The 21,594-nt window shown below is 36.7% G+C and overlaps 1 protein-coding gene across 1 annotated transcript in view; it reads right to left on the reverse strand.

Annotated features, from left to right (window-relative positions):
• The window catches only part of LOC129379582 (atrial natriuretic peptide receptor 2-like), a 53,796-nt gene that overhangs the window by 9,274 nt on the left and 22,928 nt on the right, over window positions 1-21,594 (reverse strand). The window contains 9 exon segments of the mRNA XM_055060402.1: window positions 1,911-2,079; window positions 4,722-4,844; window positions 4,847-4,876; window positions 4,952-5,111; window positions 6,164-6,235; window positions 7,798-7,902; window positions 10,573-10,650; window positions 12,364-12,438; window positions 14,628-14,748. Of these exon segments, the coding sequence (XP_054916377.1) occupies window positions 1,911-2,079; window positions 4,722-4,844; window positions 4,847-4,876; window positions 4,952-5,111; window positions 6,164-6,235; window positions 7,798-7,902; window positions 10,573-10,650; window positions 12,364-12,438; window positions 14,628-14,748 (933 nt within the window).

The raw sequence follows: 21,594 nt of genomic DNA on the forward strand, positions 1-21,594 counted from the left end.
TCCCCAAAAGGGAAAAACACCAATTATATAGTTCAATTATTAATGAAGTATAATGAGTTAACGATTCAAAGGGCCAACAAGTTCAATGACTCTTCACTCACTGTCAGATCTGATTAAACATCCCACACAATCATCCAAACTGAGGAACGAATTAAATACTAAAACGGTTCATCTCCAGTCAATGCAAGACGGATGTTAAATCAATAACTTTATTTCATAATTCAAGTGGTTAGTAGCTATTAAACCAGATTAAACCACTTTATTCCTGAAAATATGAAGTTATGAGAGAAAAAAAACCTAGTATGGTTTTCTTACTCATCTGGACAGAAGGACAGAGTAAAACGTTATACCAACATGGTATTTGGCACAGCCTAATGCTACATCGCTACAGCAAAAGGGTATTTAGCAGAAGTTGATGCTAAATCGCAAAGCGCTATTCACTGGCCGCTAATGCTAAACTGCTAACCTCAGTTCAAATGATCCTCCCTTGAAAGGCTACGAAACATCAATTTAGATTTTATAATCTACATCTTAGATCTTGTGTTTATATCTACGTCTTGTTCTCTAGGGTCCGTGTTTCATTTTCTTCCTTTATGTTTCTTGTTTTAAAAAATGTTATTGGGTAAAAAAGAGAGAAAACATGAGGAGGAATCATAACAGTCTTCTCACTTCGAAATGAGAGCTTAAAAAACCAAAACAGCAACATAACTTTCTTCAGCTAAAAGTTACAAAACAGCCAAGAAAATCAGCATGTTAGAATTTATGTGGCAAAATTAATTTAGAAGATAAGTTTGTTACATGTTAGCATGATCGTGTCCATAAGTGCATGTGAATATTTAATGTTAAAATAAATGTATATATCAATATGTGAACATTTCTGGTGAAAGAACAGAATATTTCATGTGGTGTCTTCATTTTTTTCCCATGACGGAGCTGTTGCAGAGTTTCTCCAACATCCAACCTGCCAGCAGTGTATCTGGTTTCTGAGCTTTAGAGTCACTTTGTTTCCTTACACTAACTCTTTCTGACAGAAGCTCCACTCTCAGGGGAAAACATGCTGGCCTCCCTTCCTGCATCGACATAATATTCCAACCAAAATATGCGCATAAATGATTCATAAGATCATCAAAAATAATACCAGAACCATGGACTCCGACTCTTCTGTTACTCAAACACACACCGACGCTTTCGCAGGGCGCTTCCTGCTAACAACCGGCTGTCAGGAATCACAAACATTTGTCAGAAACTGTCGTTCAGTTTTTATTTGCATTCTCATCCCAACACCACTGCATCGGACCCGTCAGAAACTACAAAAAAGTGTCCTTCAATCAATCTCAACTTAACTTTTTATTTGAGGTCTGAAGAGGAAGATGGTAATAAAATGTAAAGTTGATTTAAATGTGACCAATTTCTCCTCCTTGAAAAGGTTAGGATAGGTTTACATAGCAAAACAAATGTATTACATTTTTTGTAATGAAGCAGAAGTGGAGCGGTAAAACCAGCTGACCAAACATACTGAAGCTCTGGGTTGCTAGGTAACAGGCGGAATTCCGCCGGGGTTGCTAGGTAACAGGCGGAATTCCGCCGGGGTTGCTAGGTAACAGGTGGAATTCCGCCGGGGTTGCTAGGTAACAGGCTGGGCTTCCCTGAAGTTGCTACATTTTCTAAAGATGCCAAAAAACATAAACTTATTGTCAAAGAACATCTGGGTGTTTTCAGAAATAGCTGAGATCCAAATGGAAACATAAAACTGTGCAAAAGGTTAACTTTCCATAATAGGTCCTCTTTAAGTTTTTAATGTAATTAATCATCCCACATAAGTTAAAATAAAGTCAAACACATGGTTACATTTATTAAAGAGATTTCTGCTGTTACCGTTTAAAGGAAAAATATCAACATGTTGGACATACTTGTTGAGTTTTGCCATGTAGATCTTGATGTGGCCGAAGTCCGGCCTCTCTGTCGGGTCTTCGGCCCAGCAGCCCTCCATCAGGATGGTCAGCTCCTCCGGGTGGCATCTGTTGTCCGTCGTTGGCCGGAAGTACGGCTTCTGGCCGTTTCTCACCTTCTGTATGATCTCTAAGCGTGGAAGAAAACACGCCTCAGTGTCTGACTGGATAATGATGAATAATATCAAACACAGAATCAAAAAGCACCGAAATAAAAATACCAACGGTCCAGTTTTGTTGATTTGAAGGGTTTTATAATAACATTATAAGCTCTTTGGTTTGTTCATGTGTACATTTTTGTAGTAGCATCACCTGATTTAACTTCACTAGTTTGAAAAAATTGAAAATTTATTTCAAAAAGAAAATTTTTAAATGCAAAACATTTGAAAACAACCTTCCAGCTATTGTTAAGTTAACCTGGAAAAAACTCCAAAAACAACAAGAAAACCCTAAAAATAGCAATAAAAACCTACTTAGTTCAGTTTTGTTGATATCAAATTTTTTTTTGAATTGCATAAACAAATAAGATCTTAATTTGTTGAGTTATGTCCTTTTGTATTAGCTCACATTTGTGACTTTAAGGCCCTTTTATGGCTTTATTTTTCAAATATTTTACTCCAGGTTATTGAAAACCAAGTCAAACATACACGACAAAAAACAGATTAGCAAGGCTAAACTAGGCTAAGCTAAACTAAATTACACCAAATGCTAACAGATGCTAACATCTTAGGATCAAAATAAAAAACCAGAATAACCTAAAAGTAGAAAACAATGCAAAAGCTGATTGCTTACTCTGTAAAATACTAAAAGTGATTATTTTTTTAAAATATTGAAGGTAATTTCAAAATTCCATGTTAAAGGCTTCATTCATTATGTCATATTCTATTGATTATTACGTGTTTATTATTATAAATCAGCAAATGTCACTATTTAATTTGTTAACGGTTCATTTTAAAAATTATAATTGTTAAAATAAGTTGTGAAATAATGGAAAAATATAAAGGTCAAAGTGCGTTAGTTAAGCTAGGCTAATTTACACTAATAAACACAAACTTTTAAAAGCAAACATAAAGCTAAATCTAATCTGTACCCAGATTAAATTTTCTTTTTCAGTTTTCTGCATAATTTTGTTTTTAATCAAGCCATAACTGTCGATTATGCAAAAACATGGCTGCTAATTTCTTTTACAACAAATTCTCATTTTTCTTTTTGACGTTAAGTGCAGCAGATAAAAAACACAACATTTAAAAATATAAACACTAATTTTCTACTATATTTCCCAAGACACTCCAAGTTTTCATCACTTCTTTAGTTGGACTCTTTTTCCCTCTGATTAATAAAACAAAAAAGCTCTATAAAACTATTAATTCAGTTTTTTCCGTCTCCAATGACAAAAGATGCATAAAAGCCTTTTAAAGAATCTGGTGGAAGTGGAAACGTTATGGCGCGAGGTTTCTGCTCTCAGGCTGTTAATGCATAAGCAGCAGGAAACGTGACTCTGAATAAAAGGTTTTAATCGAGGTTAACAGGTTGAGGAAGCTCCTCAGGAAGGCGATTCATTACATTCAGGTTCAAACCTGCAACCCTCCCTGCATGCATTTCGGCTAAATTCAATAACATCCCCAGTTATGCTGTAATATTTGACTTTTTAACATGTGAGAAAAAAACAATAATAAATTAAGACTAAAAAGGAAAAACTTTGATCCAACATCTTCTTTTCAGTTATTATCTTTTACTTTCCAGATATTTTTAGGCTCATCTCTGGGTTTGATGCGTCATTTTCAAAACACAACAAGGCGCAATTAGACAACTTCAGGTTTCCACAGCAACTGAAGCAGCTGTTGTGGAAAAGGTTTAATCCCCGCGGAGACGAGTTCGACTTGTTGCTCAATCTGTTTTTCAACAACTGCAAGGAGAGAAATCCATCCACCACTCAGTCACAGAAAAAACGTTTTTTTTTTTAAATCACCAGAAACTTGTCATTAAAAGAATTTTACCGGATCATTCTGGTAAAATAAAAATACATAAATACTGTAAAAACTTAATCCATATTGTAATCTAAATATGCTTTACGAATATCAAACATTTCAGCTTAAATATGTTTCACTTAGAATGAAATATGGATTTAAAGGTACTGTCCAAATCAAACATTGGGTCAAAAAAGAAAATAATTTACTGCAGGACATCTGTGTAATAATAATTGTATTTATAAATTGTTCATATTTCAGGGAAAAAAAATCTAATTCTCCGTTTTCACCTGAGCTAACAGCGAGGCAGACATTTTGTTGCAGAGTTAAAAGGCTAACCTCTTCACATCTTTTCAGGTTTTGGGAAAGTAATTTTTTTCCGTCTTAAAAGCTTTTCAGAAATGATCCTTTCAAGGTTTCCCTGTGATGTTGACATTTCTCAAAGACACACAGCTTTGAAAAAGTAAGAATTTTACAATCTTTTCAATTCAAAAACGAAGTTGAAGTTAGATCACATTTAAGAGATTGTTCACGTTGCTTCTGTTGTTTTCATGTTAGTGTGAACTGACTGACTGGAACGTTGTTCTGTAATGTTATTAACGTTTCTGCAGTCGGTCTGACTGTCTTTTCCTCTCAGTTACATGATGACATCTGGCCAACACGTCATGTTACAGTGAAAGGAAAACATGGAACATGGCGCTAAAAATAAATACTTTCTTGATTGTGTCTGTTTAAATTACTTGTTTTATTTGCTAATTTTGCTAATTGAGCCACTTGAAGGCTCGTAAAAGGCAGCTGTGTTTACCTTTAGGGCTGAGGTCCATGCCTTCCACATAGAAAGGTCCATTCCTCAGAGCTATTTCCTGCAGTATGATGCCAAAACTGTACACATCGCCCTCTGGGTCCCCTGCGGAGGGTGCCGGTCGTATATGAGCAGCTCTGGAGCCGTCCACAGCTTCTCTGGAAGAAAACCCACAACGTGATAAAACAGGAGCAGAGGCTTTTGTGAAACTGCAGTTTGGGAAGCTGACTTACTTGCATATAGGGCATGCGAATCGTCGTTCTCGCAAGACGAGCGGAAGCTGGCCAAACCGTAATCTGTGATTTTCAAAACAAATCGGCTGTCCACCACACAATTAGATGACTTCAGATTTCCGTGGCAGCCAAAGTAGCTGTTTTGGAGATAGTTCATTCCCTGGTGGACAGGAGTCAAGCATTAGCATCCATCTCTTTCTGTCTGCTTTTGTTTCTCGACGTCAAAACAGCAAATTCAAAGAAATACAGACATAAGAAAATAACAAATTTGACAAGTTTGCAAATGAGTACAGAAATACAACTAAAGTTCAGAATAAAATGCAATACTTGATGGCATCATTCTGGATACTTCTCATCATTTTCAGCTAATGGAACGTAAACCTACGCTAAGCTAAGCTACACTAAGCTAGCTACTGAGAAATAAACAAACTGCCTCTCATTACAAAGAAGCCACATTGACTAAGAGAGTAAAACATTTATACAATATGACAGCAGTTAGAATGGGTCATTAGTTAAACATTTATTTCTGTTTTCAACCAACATGCCTAGTTTTAGGGTCGACAAAAGTTTCAACGCTAAAGAGAAGCTAGGATTTAGGAAGTGAAAAATTAAACAAAACTGTTACAGGAAAAAACAGAAAGAAAGTTTTATCTGTACGTAAATTTAACGTGTTTTTAATTCAAGAAGTACAATTTTTTTTAGTTATTACATTAAATTATATCCTATCTTGGTATAACATGATTATATTAATGAACTGTTTCTTAACTGGACATTTTTGCACTTCTTTTGACATTATTTAAAAATAATTTAATCATCCCATTGGGGAAAAAATCAACCTCGTCTCATATTTTGTGGAAATGTGGAACTGATTTAGCTGAAGCATTTCATTAAGCAATCAGTCCAACAGAAATGTGTCATTAAAAGCAATTTTCTAAACTGTTCCCATGATTGCATTTAATCAGAGTTTCTGATGAAATTTCATTTGTTACCTACACTTCTCCAACCACTTCAAGTCAATAAACTTTAAAGCAGATTTTCTTTCTCTCCATTTCAGCTCATGTGAAGCCGTGGCAATGCAGAAAGATTGGTGCATATCTGCATGGCACAACAAGCAACCTTTTAGCTGGTGCCCAGGCGAAAACACATGAATCAATGTTCTGCCTTTGACGTCTGGTTCATGTTTACCGGGCCTGCAGCCTGAAGGCCACTCACCTTCACGATGTCATTGATCAGCGAGTAGCGGAACATCCAGTCCAGGTTTATGCTCTCGTTCTCCAAAATGTCCTGGATGAGCGAGAGCAGATCAAAAAAAAAAACAACTTGAACTTTGCCGTGACTTTTCATCTGCCAAAGCAGACTGAAAGTTTACATTAGGATGAAGCAAAGAATCAACATTTTTTCCTCTTCTGTTCATCTTCACTGTTGAAGGATATTAATGAATAACTGTGAAAGCTTTCCTGGGTCGACCCGCTTCCTGGAATTTGGAGCTACATCACATTTTTATTCTCCCCAAATGTTAGAAACGTTAAAGTTCAGTTGGATTATCAAGCATTTTCTTATCAGAGGTGTATTTAAGACAAAAGTTTGATGGTGTATTAGAGACACTGGAGACAGAAAGGAAAAAAAAAACCTCTGACATATTTGGATTTCAAATTTTTCTAGGAAAACAATTACATATCTGACATCTAAAAGTCGAAAATATGTGGGGAAAAAATCAGAAATGTTCACATTAAACGGAAAAAATTTTCTAGCAAAAACAGAAAATCTATGACTGTCAAAAGTGAAAAATTTGCAAGAAAATTCAAAAATTTTGAGAGAAGTCGCAAATTTTTCTAGAAAAAAATAAGCAATTATTTGACCTCAAAAGTTTAAAATTTTTGCTAAAAAACTGACATTTTTAGAATATCAGAACAAAAAAATAATTATAAAAATTTAGAAGTCAAAAATTTGGAAAATTCCAAGATTTTTCTAGAAAAAAAATCATTTTTGACTATAGAAAGTAAAAAATGTTCCAGAAAAAAAACCTCTCTTTTTGAGATTAATTTTATTTTCTAGAATTTTCTAACATTATTTTATTTTAGAAAAAACTTTGCAAACTCAAAAATTTTTTATACAAATTGTTTTCGAGAAAATGTTCCACTTTGTTCAAAAGCCTTCACGGTCGACAGACGTTGAACTTTATTCAACTAAAAGTTTTCAAAAGAGCCAAATAGATTTTGTATTTATATGGAAACATTTATTTCAGGGGAAGCCAGGTGTGCTTAATGTTTTCAAAGTTAGCTAAATCGCTAAATTAGCTCCACCAATAGCGGATTAGCGAAAGTGTGCTCACCACAGCAATGTCAAACTTTATTCAACTGGAAGTTTACAAAACAAGCAAATAAATTAATGCTCTAGGAATTTATCCAGAAACAATAATTTAGGGAAACTAAGTTTGCTAAACGTTTTGGAAGTTTGCTAAATTGCAATGTGAAAAATTATCTAGTTAGTAGTGGATTTGTGCTGACCAGTGGAAGCAGTTAAATGTGTGACATATTAATCTCTCTGCTGATATTAACAGACATCCAGTGTGAAAAGAAGAGGAAGAAGAGTGAGCAAACAGTTTCAAAGGTAGGTAAATGAAAAATTAGCTCCAGTATTAGCGTATTATCAGAACTGTGTTTACTCCTTGGTATCAGAATATAAAGCGGAACAGAGTTTAATTTAAAACTTTTCAACAATTTCCTTTCACTTCACAAATACGTAGCATTTTCTTACTGTCTTTAACATGAAATCCTAATAAAATAAGCAAACGTTTGTGGCTTAACATGTCAAAAAGTGAATAGTGATTTGGCTGTGGAAGTTACCTGCAGGCTTCCTCTGGGGCAATACTCGGTGATGATGCAGATGTTGGGCGGGTCGATGCAGGCACCAATGAACCTGGTCAGATGGTTGAACTGAACGTCTCTCATCTGAAAATAACCGCACAAACACGCGGCGGCTGTGAGCCCCGACTCTTTCCAAACATCACATCCCCAAACCCACGGAAACAGAGCACTGACGGCTCATTTAGGCACCGACTTCTCGGGACAACGCTGCCAGCTTTTCATCAAAATAGTCTGTTTGCAGTGGACCTGGTTGTGCCGGCTCCATTTCTATGTGTTGAGCGAACCAAGTTGACGCATGTGCATAAACTGCAAGAGGTTATGAATGGGCCAGTGTGCTGAGGAAGATTTGATAAAAAAAAAAGTTAACAAGTCGTGTTGGGCAGGAATATCAAAGTGGAGCGAAACTAGAAACTAACGATTAATTTAGCAATCAATTAATCGTTAAATTGAAGAATTAATCATTAAATCTAACAATTAATCGTTAAATTGAAGGATTAAATGGATAAAACTGTCAAATCTTATTTTTAAGATATTGTTTTAACATCTTTAAGATAACAAAGATATTTAAATGATTTATTAATCGTGATTAATCATTTCAGTCATAACCAAGAACACTGGACATGATCTCTAATAAAACTCTGGCTTAACGATAATTGTCCAACGCAGGTGTTTGAGGTTCTGACAGGAACATTTGCTGCCAGATTCCTTCCATGCAAAGGTGTGAATTTCTCCTTTGCAGAAGCAAACGGGACAATCCTGACGCTTTCACTCCAGCCGGTAAACGCGCTGACAGAGGCAGCAGTCAGAGAAACCTGCAGACGGCTTCAAAAGAACATCGCTTCAACAGCGCTCTTTTCTTCTCCGACCCGCAGTGAGTGACAGCCGCTCTCACGGCAAGCGGCGAGCGTTAGCGGCTCCTGTTTCACAGCTCGGGAGACGCTGTTAGCCTACCCTTTGCCCCATTTATTTTCCTCTGCTGCACCCTGGAACACAAGCGGTTAAGTTTCCACTGGCAGGCACGGCCGTCTCCCCCCATCTGGCTGGCTTTCTTTCCTTCCCCTGAGCTGAGGTTTGACAGGCCATCAGGCCCGCGGGGCATCTCAGACCGACGGCCACTAACCCGTCCTCTCCGAAACGGCTTCGCATAAAATGACCCAAAATTCACTGCCGAACCGCAGAGCTAACGCTCTGAGAGCTGCAGGCTACAAGAATGATCAACAGCCACAAGCATCCGTCTTGTTCGTGTTTGCCAGTGTAATTTCCAAGTTATGGCTTCCCCCGATGCCACGGCGAGTTTCCATCACCAAACCACATTAAGTTGTGAGATTTCTGTCTTTCCTCTAGCTTTCTTATCGCTTACTCGTAAATATTTCCCAGCCGGAGGGGCCTTTCTATTAGCCGCTGCTGCCGTTTGTGTCAAAAAGAAGGTTTAAGGTAATTATGCTCTAGGTAACAAACAAGCAGCAAGACTCAGCAATGCCTGAATGTATTGATTAAAGCCAGACTTTCATTTGTTGGTAGGAGGGAAATAAAAGGTTTATTAAGTCAGAAACAGACTCAAACTTCTATAAAGGCGTATCGATTGGAAGACGAATACATTTTGTCCTCTGACTGCAGCCGTTTTAATTGAATGTCAAGACAGTTTATTTATACACAGACATTTCAGAAAACCAGAGAGCTGATGAATGCCCTGCAGAGTGAATCTGGCTGAAATCCATGAAATGACTCCACACTCGTTGTCTTAAACTAATTGTCAGATTTTGAAAAAATAGCAAAACAGAAATGAGGAGACGGATTTGACACATGGATCCACTGCAGCTGTCTTGTGAAATAAAACTTTTGCTTGTTTACTGGGGAGAATGAACTGATAATGAAGGTTTCTGAGCAGGATTTGTACTTATGGAACTGATAACAGTTTTCAGTGAAGATATTTTTACTTCTCTTTCCAACCCAAACTCTTTTGAACCGTGTTTGATTTGGGGACAGAGCTACCAATTAACCAGAGACGGAGAAACTGAGAGAAACTCCCTACAGGACAGAGATGGGTGGAAAGCACTGTGTATGTGACTGATAAGATGTAAAAGGAGAATTGTTTGTGTTAAGTTTAACTTCTTCTTCCTTCTTCTCTCTTGCTTTCCTTTTCTCACACACTGATTGCTGATACTCTGATTTTCTAAATAAAATATCTAAAGACAAATAAGTATTTCTCTGATTCAGTTTCTCCCAAAACGAAACCCAGCGTGACGTCCCGCCCTCTTCTACCTGCTGGAGGGCAAAAAGCTGCTCACTGACTGTGACTAGCCTTAGCGTTAGCTGCTAAGCTATTAAAGTGAAATGTTAAATATTAAATGTATATGTGATATATAAAAGAAGAAGGGATGCAGTGCTTTGCTGCGCTATGACAGGGTCAGAAAAAAGTTTTAATTACGATAAAATAGTGAGGGAGTGGGAAGTAGGTCAGCTACGCTAGCTTGACTATGACAACCATAATGTAAACGTGGAAGTCTGTGTGTTTCTTTAAAAACTAAAACAAAAGGCAACCACCAATTCTGACATCATCAGTGTTTAAACTAGCTAATCTGAACTAGCTGCGGTAGTTAATCTACCACAGCGATCATTTATCAATAATGAACATCAAGCCTGAAAACATGAAACTACAACAGACTGAATGTTCTGTTCTCTGTGTGGGAAATGTCTGAGAGTTCGTTTGGTGCTGAAACGTCAAGGGTTGACTTCTATAAAATAAATACTCACATGTTTCAGCTCCATTAATACTTGTCTGGTCAGCTCTATCCTCTTCTTGTTGACGTGTTTAATGGCCACCAGGTTTCCCTGTGTGCAACACAAAACACCTTTGAAATCAGCAATAATATTCTGCATAAAGACAAAAGAAAATTCAATACAAGTTTTCTTTGAAAATCTTAAAAAGGAGCTCAAATTTATTTATATGAAGACATTTTGAAAAGACTTCAGAAAACAAACATGTTGCCTGAAATTTGACACCTTTGACGTCAATCCTGCTCTGAATGTCGTTTCTTTTCACCAAATGATCTATTTTGAGTCTACATTAACGATTAATCGATTACTAATTAGTTTATGATTATTTCAATAATTAATCACAATAATCGTTTCGGCCCTAATGGGAGCAAGTCAATCGCAAATGATATAAGTGGAGATTTCCATCTAACTATCCTCCGCCTGCTAGCAGAGTGCATTACTGTCTGTAGAAACAAATAACAAAAATGTTTTTATCTTAAATGCAAAATATGTAGTTTTGTTCACTTTTGACTTACATGCTGCTCTGAAAATGTATTTCCACCAAAAAGCCTTTTTTCAGTCTATATTCTCCAGTTAACGATTAATCAGTTTCTAAATGAGAGGACAAAATTTCAACAATCGATTAATCGGAATTAATCATGTCAGCCATAATCAGCTATAATTGAATATTTTTGGACTTTTATATATTGGGGGGTGTATGAATATATTTGAACCTGTATGTGTAATTTTAACTATTTAAACATAAAGAAACTCCAACTTTAAAATTTTGAAAACTCAAACCTAAGGTTTCATAAGATGCAAAACTGGCCTATAAACTCCAGTTTTGAAGTAGGAATTAATTGATTACACCATCAATTAACTGATTACTATATTAGCTGATGATCAATTCAACAATCGATTAATCACAATTAATTGTTTGCCAATGGGGTGAAAAGATTAATCGGTTAAAAAAAGGTACATAAATGGCCTGGAAATTCCACTCAATGATTAATCGATTAATAAATTAGCTGATGATCAATTGACTAATCACAATTAATCGTTTGCCATTAGGACTGAAACGATTAATCGGTTAAAAAAAGGCAAATAAATCATAAAAAGCAGGTGTGAAACAGGTTTTCTGCAGACAGAACATCCAGGTCTGCAGACTTTCCTAAACTGGAGATGAAACTCCCCAGCGGCGAAGACGCGACCGTCTGAAAGGAAAAAATAAGCTGCCTCTGTAGCAGCAACGCAAGACCAGCTGCTCGGTCTGATTTAATATCGAGATTTGACTTTGAGAAACATGCAGTCGAATCGTGTCTCACTGCAGAGAAAACACCTTGGATTGAAGTTTTGCAGGTTGTCAAGGATGTTACATCATCATGTTTTATCTCTTTGCGTTTCAATCACCTCAGGTCAGCAAGGAGAACTTCAGAAGTTCATCTGCGTCTCCGTTTAAACAAAAAACATCTTCCTGCTAAATACAGCTCTTTGTGTCACCCTCTCCGTATAGCACAGAAAAAATTAGCAGCAACAAATTAACGGTTGTGTTCAGACTGAAGGAGTTACAGAACCAGACACACACACACAAATAAAAAAAATAAAATAAACAGAAAAGCAAACTGACGCATTCTGCAGCTCGCACTAAAACCAACTACCTAAATTCGCCCACACACTCTCTCTTTCTCTCGCCTCTCTCCAGCTCTCCGGCTTTCTTTCTCTGCACATGTGTGTGGGTGGGAAAGGAGTGTGCAGGAGTTGAAAATGTCAGAACTCACTAAGCCTTACCTTAAAATAGACGGTTTTTGCAAATAGCTGATATTTTCCATGGGCAGTTATCAGGGAGCCGTAGCTGGATCCTCTCTGGGAAGAAGGAGAGGAGCAGAGGTGAGGAACAGACGTCTGTTATCGAGTTTCACATCAGAGAAATCAACAGGAATTACAAATCTGGATTCGTAAGAACCCGCTGTTAAATCTGCGTTTGTAATGATTGCAAAATGGAAAAGCGGAAAGCCGGAGAGGTTTGGAAAAACACGGCCTTTTCCACTATCAGAACAAGACAGTTAGTCGTTAGGAAGGTGTGTGCTTGTGATTTTCATGAACGCTTGCACGTGTGGGAGAGGAGATGCAAGGGGCTTTGCTCCCTGAATGTGAGGAGCGGGGCCAGACCCAGGGCTTACTTTAACGACCGTTTAATGTGCGTCTGCCGCTGCAAGCCCAGCCACCTTGGATCAAACCGCTGGAAAAGCTTTCAGGAATGTGTAAACGCGCAGAGCATTTGGGATTCTCTCAGGACTGCAGCTCAGATAGGAGCAAAAAAATAAATAAAAGAAATGCTTCAATCATCATTTCACAAAATTACACAGATTTTGTTGCTTTCTTTTCTAAGAATTACAGAAAATATTCTCAAAAAGTGGATTTTATTTCAATAATCCTTTCTCTGAGTTGTAGGATGAAGTAGTAGAGAAAAGCTATGAGAATATTAGCAAATAAGGACAAAATTTTACCAGAAAAACGTCTTAAAATGATGAAAAGAAGATTCTAGAGTTGACATAATTTGAAGTATTATTTTATCTGTGAAAACGAAGGATGATCATCATTCCTCTTTTTATTTTTTGTTAGTTTCTATGTAGGAGTTCTCATAAAATTATGACTTTATTCTTCTTTATTCTTATATTATTAACCTTTATTCCCATTATTTTGACTTTATATTGTTATATTAGAACTGTATTCTTGCTTTATGTCTAACCTTTGGTAACCATTGAGACAGTGCTGCACCGTCATGTAGCCTAGCATGTATGGAAACAACTGGTTAGCATCTCGTGTTCTGTACGTTTGTAATGCCGCTCCAGTTTAAACGCTGTTTATAACATAGTGACATAAATCATGTGGTGTGGTGTAATTTGATCAACACATCAGGAGAAAATGTGAATCCAGTAAACGGTTGAATGTGCAACGGCTTTTCCTTTTGTTCAGTTTCGTATTTATGCATCTCGATTCGTTATCGACAACAACTTGCAGCTCAGCGCTCCAACGTCCATAAACAGCGACTGCTATCACAACTTGAGATTGACGAGGTCGATTTCTAAGCTATTTCAACCTTATGTACATCCTGCCCTCCATGAGCCCAAACAGGTGAGCTACATTCACAAATTAGCTTGATGCTAACAAGTAGACGCCATGAATAAACTGGCAAAAACAACTTTGGAAAACATTTTCAGTTGCTCTGTTCAATACTCCCTTTCTGGTTGTAATGATGAACTCTGACTTGAACATTCAGAGTTACATAAAAACAGTTACAAAGTCGGCCTTCTATAATCTGAAGAACACCTTCAGGATTAAATATCCCAGAAGGAGCAAGAGAAACTCATCCAGGCGTTCCTTTTTAGTCACACTGCCTTTTAGATCTCTCAGGTCTCCTGGTTCTGGTCTAAAAAGAACCAGAACCGAACATGGAGAAGCAGCATTCGGTTTTTATTCTCCTCTAATCTGGAACAAAAGTCCAGAAAACTGAAAAATTGTCAGAACACCGAGTTCCTTTAAACCAAGGCTAAAACCCCATTTATTTAGAGTTGCCTTTGATTAACAATTACTGGAACATCGTGAGTTTAATCTGTATTCACGTTCCCATTACTTTTATTTAGCAGTCATCACTCTACAATATATTTAATTGCTTTGAATTGCCAATAAACTTGCCTTGCCTTTGACTAGACCAACCCAAAAAGTTATTAAGAGATGAACCGTAATCATTCCTGGGTGTAGCTGCAGAACTGAACTCAGATTCCCAAACAAATCTGGTTAATTTGTGGTTTAAGTAGGCCTGCTTTCTTGGTTTAAATATTGGTTTTCCCCTTATTAAATGAAACTTTAAAACTGCTTTTTGAATTTCATCCAGTTTGATTAAATCAAACACAGTTCAAAATGGTAGCACAGCTCAATAAAAACCAAAACAAAGCTTTTAATGTGAGATCAAGTGGGTATCGCCTCATTTATGTGCTTTGCATCATTATTGGCTTTTAGTGCTGCACACCAATCTGTCCAAGTCTGTTTACCTGTGAGAGAGTCAACCTGCTGCCGGCTCGTTTGTGGTATTTATTGGGGCTTTCGAACTGAAGATCCTCCCACCGAATCCTCCACAGCATTCCAGCCAGCTCCTTCTCCAGCTTCAGTTTCCTGTTGAAAGCAAAGAAATAAAGGAGCACCTCGTTAAACTGACTTATTTTCCCACACGGATCAGATCTGGAGGAGGTAAGTTGGATAATTTCTGAAATAATAATGGGTGCAACAGCACCAGATGGGTTTAAATGGAAGAAAATCTGAATTTTCTGGGTTTGGAGAATCAAAGCAACATGGATTTAATCTGATAAGCGGTACCAGATTTGCTACATTTGCTTGGTTATGTTTGATCGCCCTCCCATGTTCAGAGATAACCATCTGGATCTGATGGTGACGTTCGTCACATCCAGTATTTTGTGTTAATCATTTGCGTTTTTTTTCTAAGATTTTAATTTCCCTGATCCTCATGTTCTTTTGCTGCGTTTTCTGCTTTATGGTCCAGAACAAGGAGTTCTTTGAAATAAAAACACGGTACAAATTTATAATTTAGCCGAGATTTATGTCTTCATCACTTGACAATGGAGCGTTTATAACTATCGGTTCAGCTTGTTCTTTAACAGATGTTAGTAAGATCATAAACAAGACATAGATGATAACTGAAGGCAAATAAAGAGATAAGAAAGGAGGCTTTACTGAATGAAGACCTTTGCATCTGGTCAAAAGCACCGGAGAGATGAAAACTCATGTAGCTAACACCAGCTCTGACCTTTGACACACATTTAACTGCTTATGTTAGAGGGCACGCTTCTGCTGATGCGCTAAAAGTGGAGCTATTAGCTATCAGCTGATCCTAATAGCTAATAGCTCTTTAGCTAACTTTGAGAAGACATTTACAGATCAAAATTATGTTTCTTGTTCCATTTGACAAGAAACATAATAAAAATCACATGTGAATAAGTTTGTTCACGCAATAAGTCATTGAAACCACATTGCATCGTCATCCTTCGACTACTTCCTGCTATCGTCTTCTTTGTTGTTTCCAGCAGTAGTAACTTCCTGTGATTTGCGTGATGCAAAAAAAAAAGTGTTTCCATTGGAGTTTTAGAAATAAACCAATTTTGGATAAACGACTTCATCCTAGCATCAAAACGTTTTGATTAATAAACGTGAGTTTTTCCAAAACTGCCGTTTTTCCAGAAAGCAAATTTATTCTAGTAATTCCAATTCACCCAAATTTACGGTTAAAAGAAACGCAGCTACTGGAACACATTCACCAATCCAGGCATTTACAGAGTTTCACTTCAAGAATATTTGATAAAACTCAAATTAATATCAAATCTTCTACACTGTAAAAACACAAAATCATACCAACTATTTTAGACTAGTTTATAGTGTGAATATCTCAGTAGACTAGAATTAAGACAAAACAAGCTTTTGTATAAATAAATCAAACAAATGTAAAGCCCTTAATTTATTTGATAATATACATATTTTTAAATGAGTGCTAGAATCATTGAATGCAGTGAAAAAGTTTTCCTTCAGATTGAATTTTGATTTTTTTGACAGATTTTTGCTAATTATGGATGTATATTAATATTAAATACCTCACCCTGTACAACAGGCTGAATGAAATATCAGTTTTAAGACACGCGTTTTTAAAGTTTAGTGGTTGAACTTCAGCAGACTGGGATGTGAGCTTCTCCACAATGACAAAACAAACACACCCACATGTCTGCACAGCTTAGCCAGAGTAATTCATCTCCTCATTTTCTTAGTTAGTGATGCTTCTGACATGTTTGAGGATTATTTTTGAGCACCCATCTGACTGGCAGTCTCTCCAGAGAAGATGCATTCCAGCAAATCAACACATCACAGCTAAAAATCGTACTGGAGCAGCTGCTTGCTTGACATTAATGATTCAACCCCAAGAACAGAAAAAGAAAAAATCAGAAATGAAACCTGCAGAAAGCTAGAAAGCATAGTTTCTTGATTTGTTTTTATTTGCTTTCCACTTCTCTTTTTTGCTGTTGTAAGGAAAAAGTAAGGGTTTTATTTATGGTTTGAAACGTAGACGTGAAAAACGAGCAGAGAGGAGGCATGCCAAGGCGATCCGAAAGGTAAAACACTTCCAGATGGCCGCAGGAAATTATTACAGCGTTAGCATGTCGCCCCGTTGTTCCCGTCCAGCCAACTTGGCCCTAGAAGTGGCTTCTTTATTAGTTTTTTGCCACTATGTCACCAGTATTAATTTTACTGTTGTGCAATCCAGCAGTCTAAATGAGACATGAGCATTTGGAGGACATTAAAGCGCCAGCGCCCCTCCACCACCACCACCAATTTTCTATTTAAAGGGTCTTGTTTAGAGACTTCTGGCAGCCAGAGGGGCGAAGTGTGGGGCTCCACACTGGGCCTATTGTTTCACCATTCCCATTTGTGAATACCTTCCTGCGGGACCGGCCCGAACCTTACCCCCAAACCCGCCTCCATTAAAACAACAAAGTCACTGCTACTCTGCTCAACATCACCTCACACGTCCTGCTGCCCGGCAGACTCCAAAATCAACTCACAGCACCAGACAGTCAACCTGCCTGAACGTAAAGTCCAGGAACCAGCCTTCACTCTGTGCACATTTAGACTGAGAAATGTGGTTGTTTTGATGCAATAAACCCAAATATATGCATTAGAAATGAACATATGTCATGTAGAGGCACATTTCAGGACTTACTATAGAGAAAATCTGTGTTTTTTAAGAACTTCTTCACATTTGTGATTATAAAAATTGTTCTGGAAAAAGAACCCCAACTTTGACTTACTATCAACTAACTATTATTTTAGTAAACGATTGTAATCAAGAGTTTACAATTGGCCAAATTCCACATATTTTTTAATTTAATCACTACCATCTTTTTTTTATAAGCCATTAATAGTTGCAGCATCTTACATTAGAAAGTAAATAGTTTATTGCTTGAAATGCAACAGTATTTCTTTAGTCTACGCCTGATTATTTGTAGCAAAGGATTCATCTGCAGTCAAAAAATGTTTCCAATGTGTAAAACTCAACTCTTTCTGTTTGACCCAACATCATTTCAGTAAAGTTCTGGTTTTCCTTTTATTTTTTATTACTTAGACCCAAAATGTGCTAAATAAGAGATTTATTTACAGAGTTTGAGCCAGGTGTAGATAAATCTGCCACTTGAGTTCAGGGTGACCCATATTTACAAAAAAACTTTTTTTTTATCTTAAATGAAAAATGTTTTTATTTTTTGTGCAGTTTTAGCCTAAGTACAACTCCGAATGTGATGTTCTCTCAGAAACTGACCTTTTTCAAAATCTTTATATAACGATTAATCAATTATAATTATTTAAATTGTCGATTAATCACGATTAATCGTTTCAGTCCTACTTCCAACTCAACATGGTGAACAAATCAAAGGAAAACAGAATATTTCATACACATTTTTCCTTTTATTTCATTCCATATTCTGTCAAAGTTTCACAACAGCATCACTTTGTGTATCAGAGGAAAATCTTGTTAAATCATCAATTCTTTCCTTTATGAAATACACCAGAATTAATATAAAATAGGTACAAATCATTCAAACCAACAATCCTTCGGATATTATAGGCTGCAATCGTGATTGAAAGTAAGTACCCCGTCACCAGGTCCTGAAACTCTTTCAATCTAACCTCAAATGAGCAAAAAGACACAAAGCCGATTCAAACTGTCGATATTTATTGAGTTCCTGCTGAATCCAAGATGGGGGTTGCTAGGTAACGGGCAGAGCTAGGCTGGGGTTGCTAGGTAACCGGGCAGAGCTCGGCTGGGGTTGCTAGGTAACCGGGCAGAGCTCGGCTGGGGTTGCTAGGTAACAGCATAGTGCCCACTGAATGCGACTCCATATTTGGCCGGTTTTATAAACGGCTCAATGACCAGACACTAAAAACAATAACCAATGTTTCCAGAGACATTTATAATGTCTCTTGTTGGGCTGAAACGATTAATCATTATTAATCAATAACTGAAATAATAGTCAACTAATAACTTAGCAATCAATTAATCATGAACTGGAGTATACAAAGTCAAAAATGCCCATTTGGTGAAAATAAACATAATCAGAGCAGTAAATAAACCAACATTTTGCATTTAAATCTGTTTTAAATGCAATCGGTATAAAATTACCTTCATTTATTTCAGATTTATAAAAGGAATAAAATTAATTTTAATTTTAGAAAATCAAAACTTATTTTCTTAGGTGAAAATGAATTATTTGTGTAAGTTTTTAAATGAAGAATCTGTAGAATGTGGCTACTCCTTAATCTGATTTATTGATTAATCTTCACAATAATCGGTGGGTTTGATTACTAATAGTCGTTACTTGCAGCCCTTATTTCCTGTTGAAACATCTCGAATCTTCTAGCAACTTTTCCAGGCATGAGAAACTTCAGTAACTTGTTCTGAAACTGAACTATTTAACAAAGTAGCAAAACTTCGTAAAAGAAAAAACAGGTTTAATTCTGTTTACATGATTTTTCTGGATAGATGAGACAAAAACAAGAGAAAATGGCCATAAACGCCTGACATCAACTGTTGTGATGATGCAAAAATATTTGCAGGTTAAACTGTGACCAAATGTCATCAGTGGATCAATAATCCAAACAACTGCAAATCTCAAACTAAATGGTTGACCTAGTCAAAGTCCAGGCTGAAGTACTGCAGTAGCAGCAAATGTTATAATTAAATTAACTAATTTTTGTTCAATAAATAAGACAGTTTGTATCTTTGAGGTTATGCTTGAACAACTCTGGGGTGTACTTACTTTTTAACCGCAATTGTATATATTCAAGAAAAACAGAATCAAAACAGCAGTAAATACACTTTTAATTATACAAAAAATTTATTTCTTATCAAAAATATAGAAATTAAACACGTTTATCTCCCAGATATATGAATTGCACCTTGAGGTTGAGAAGCTTATCTTGTGTTCTGGGGAACCGCAGAACATTTCGGACATTTTAGTGGCATATTTGTGGGTCAAGTTGTAGAAATCAAAGGCCTGAGCAGCAGCAGCAGCTGGCTGATGTTAAAGGCAGCTGCTAAAAGCTCCGCTGTCCGCCGCTCAGTCCATCAGCAAAACCCGCGCTGCCGTCTGCAAAAACAGGAAGTCATCTGTTAGTCTCTGGTTTCAGGCTCCGAAAAACGACACAAATCTCACAGCTTAATGCAGGCAGGAAACAGAAAGTTCCCTCGAATGACGTGGATGACGTTCAGATTTCGGTCGTTTTGTGGAAAAGTGTCTAAAAATAGTCGCAGTTGAGATGAAAGAACCAAAATGTGGGTCAGACCTACAAATACACGCCAGAATTTCCAGAACGCAAATAGAAACTTGTTGCTTTTGGGTTCAGATGCAGAGATGTGATAAAAGTATTAAAGATAACAGTTTTCTAACGAGGATTTTATTTATAGAGACCAAAATCAATCTATTTACCAGATTAAACTTCCTGTAAAAACAAAAAGTGGTAAAAAGTGAAACATTGACAATTCAGACACTTTATTGATCCTAAATTGAAATCAAATGTCGTTTCACTGCAAAAACACAAAATTTTACCAAGTATTTTTGTTTTCTTTCTAGAGCAAATATATTATAACACTTAAAATAAAACAAAACTGACTTATAAGTAACTTTTCAGCAGGAAATGGGAGCTTGACATTATGAAAGACAGGTGGACCGTCCCAGCAGAGGCCAACCTATCAAAATTACTCCAACAATTATCAAAATTATGCAACAAGGACTGATTCAGGAGAAGAAGACGATGAAACATCTCAGATTTCAGTTCAAACAGCCACCAGAATCTGATCGTTTCACCCCAAAATATCCATTTTGTGCCTCTTTGAAAACACGAATCTGAATGTTTTCAAAGCGTCAACAGTCTGAATTGTCACTTTTACGTCATTAAAGTTACACCTGCATCATGATTCGTGACCAGAATAAATCAGATGCAATACATCGGGATGTAAACAAAAGCTGAAAATCATAATGATGAAATTACAAAAGACGTTTTTGTCACCCTGAGCTCCGACGACGGATCCAAACTGACTCTCTTGCTTCCTTTGTGTTGTTATGAATTTGTGATAATACTGTTCGCTCTCATTACTGTGTAAACTTTAGAGTAGATCCATAAATGCCGGCATCAGATTGATGATTGATGAACAGATTGATGCAGTTTGGCGTCAACGTTCTTCTTCTGCACATTTGGGTGAAACCGTTCGCACACAAGTCAGTGTTTTTTAATTAGTAAAATGGAAGACCCCGCGAAAAAAAAATCATATTTTAGCGACAAAATCTCAGATTAAAAAAATGAAAAAATTATCTTATTTAAAAAAAAATCTTATTTCAGAAAGAAAAATTAATTCACAGCGAAGTAAAATGACCATTTATTATCCGTAAGGGGAAACAAAAATGTTGCTTTGTTTTTTCCTCCCGATTAATTAATAAAATCCTCATTAGAAAACAGTTTTCTGCATCAACACTCATAACTGTCTTCATTGGATGATGTAAAAAATTTAAAAGTGACTAAAAAGAAGTGAAAACAGAAGAAATTAAAAGGGGGACAATATATTTTTTGGCGCCGGTTACAAGAATTTTGAAAGGACGCCAAGAGAGTAAAACTTACCAGACAAGCATTCAGGAAAATTACCTAGTTTGGAAACCTTGAAGCGCTTGCTGAACTGTGAGCTGAAGAGAGGAGAAAAAAGAAGAAAGAGCTAATTGACTGAGAGTTAAGCACACTCTCTGGATCAAATTAAATGTTAGTTATTTCATGACTTGTTTTTTGGGGGGGGCAATTAAGTCAGATTTATGTTTAGTGGAATTACCTCGCGTGGACAGCTGCTCCTCCATCTTTCCTCCGACGCTCCTCTGATCAAAATCCATTCTGATTGGCTGGTGATTAACACTTGTTTGT

Source organism: Poeciliopsis prolifica, unplaced genomic scaffold (genome assembly GCF_027474105.1).
Source record: "Poeciliopsis prolifica strain line A6 unplaced genomic scaffold, Auburn_PproV2 SCAFFOLD059, whole genome shotgun sequence".
NCBI lineage: Eukaryota > Metazoa > Chordata > Actinopteri > Cyprinodontiformes > Poeciliidae > Poeciliopsis > Poeciliopsis prolifica.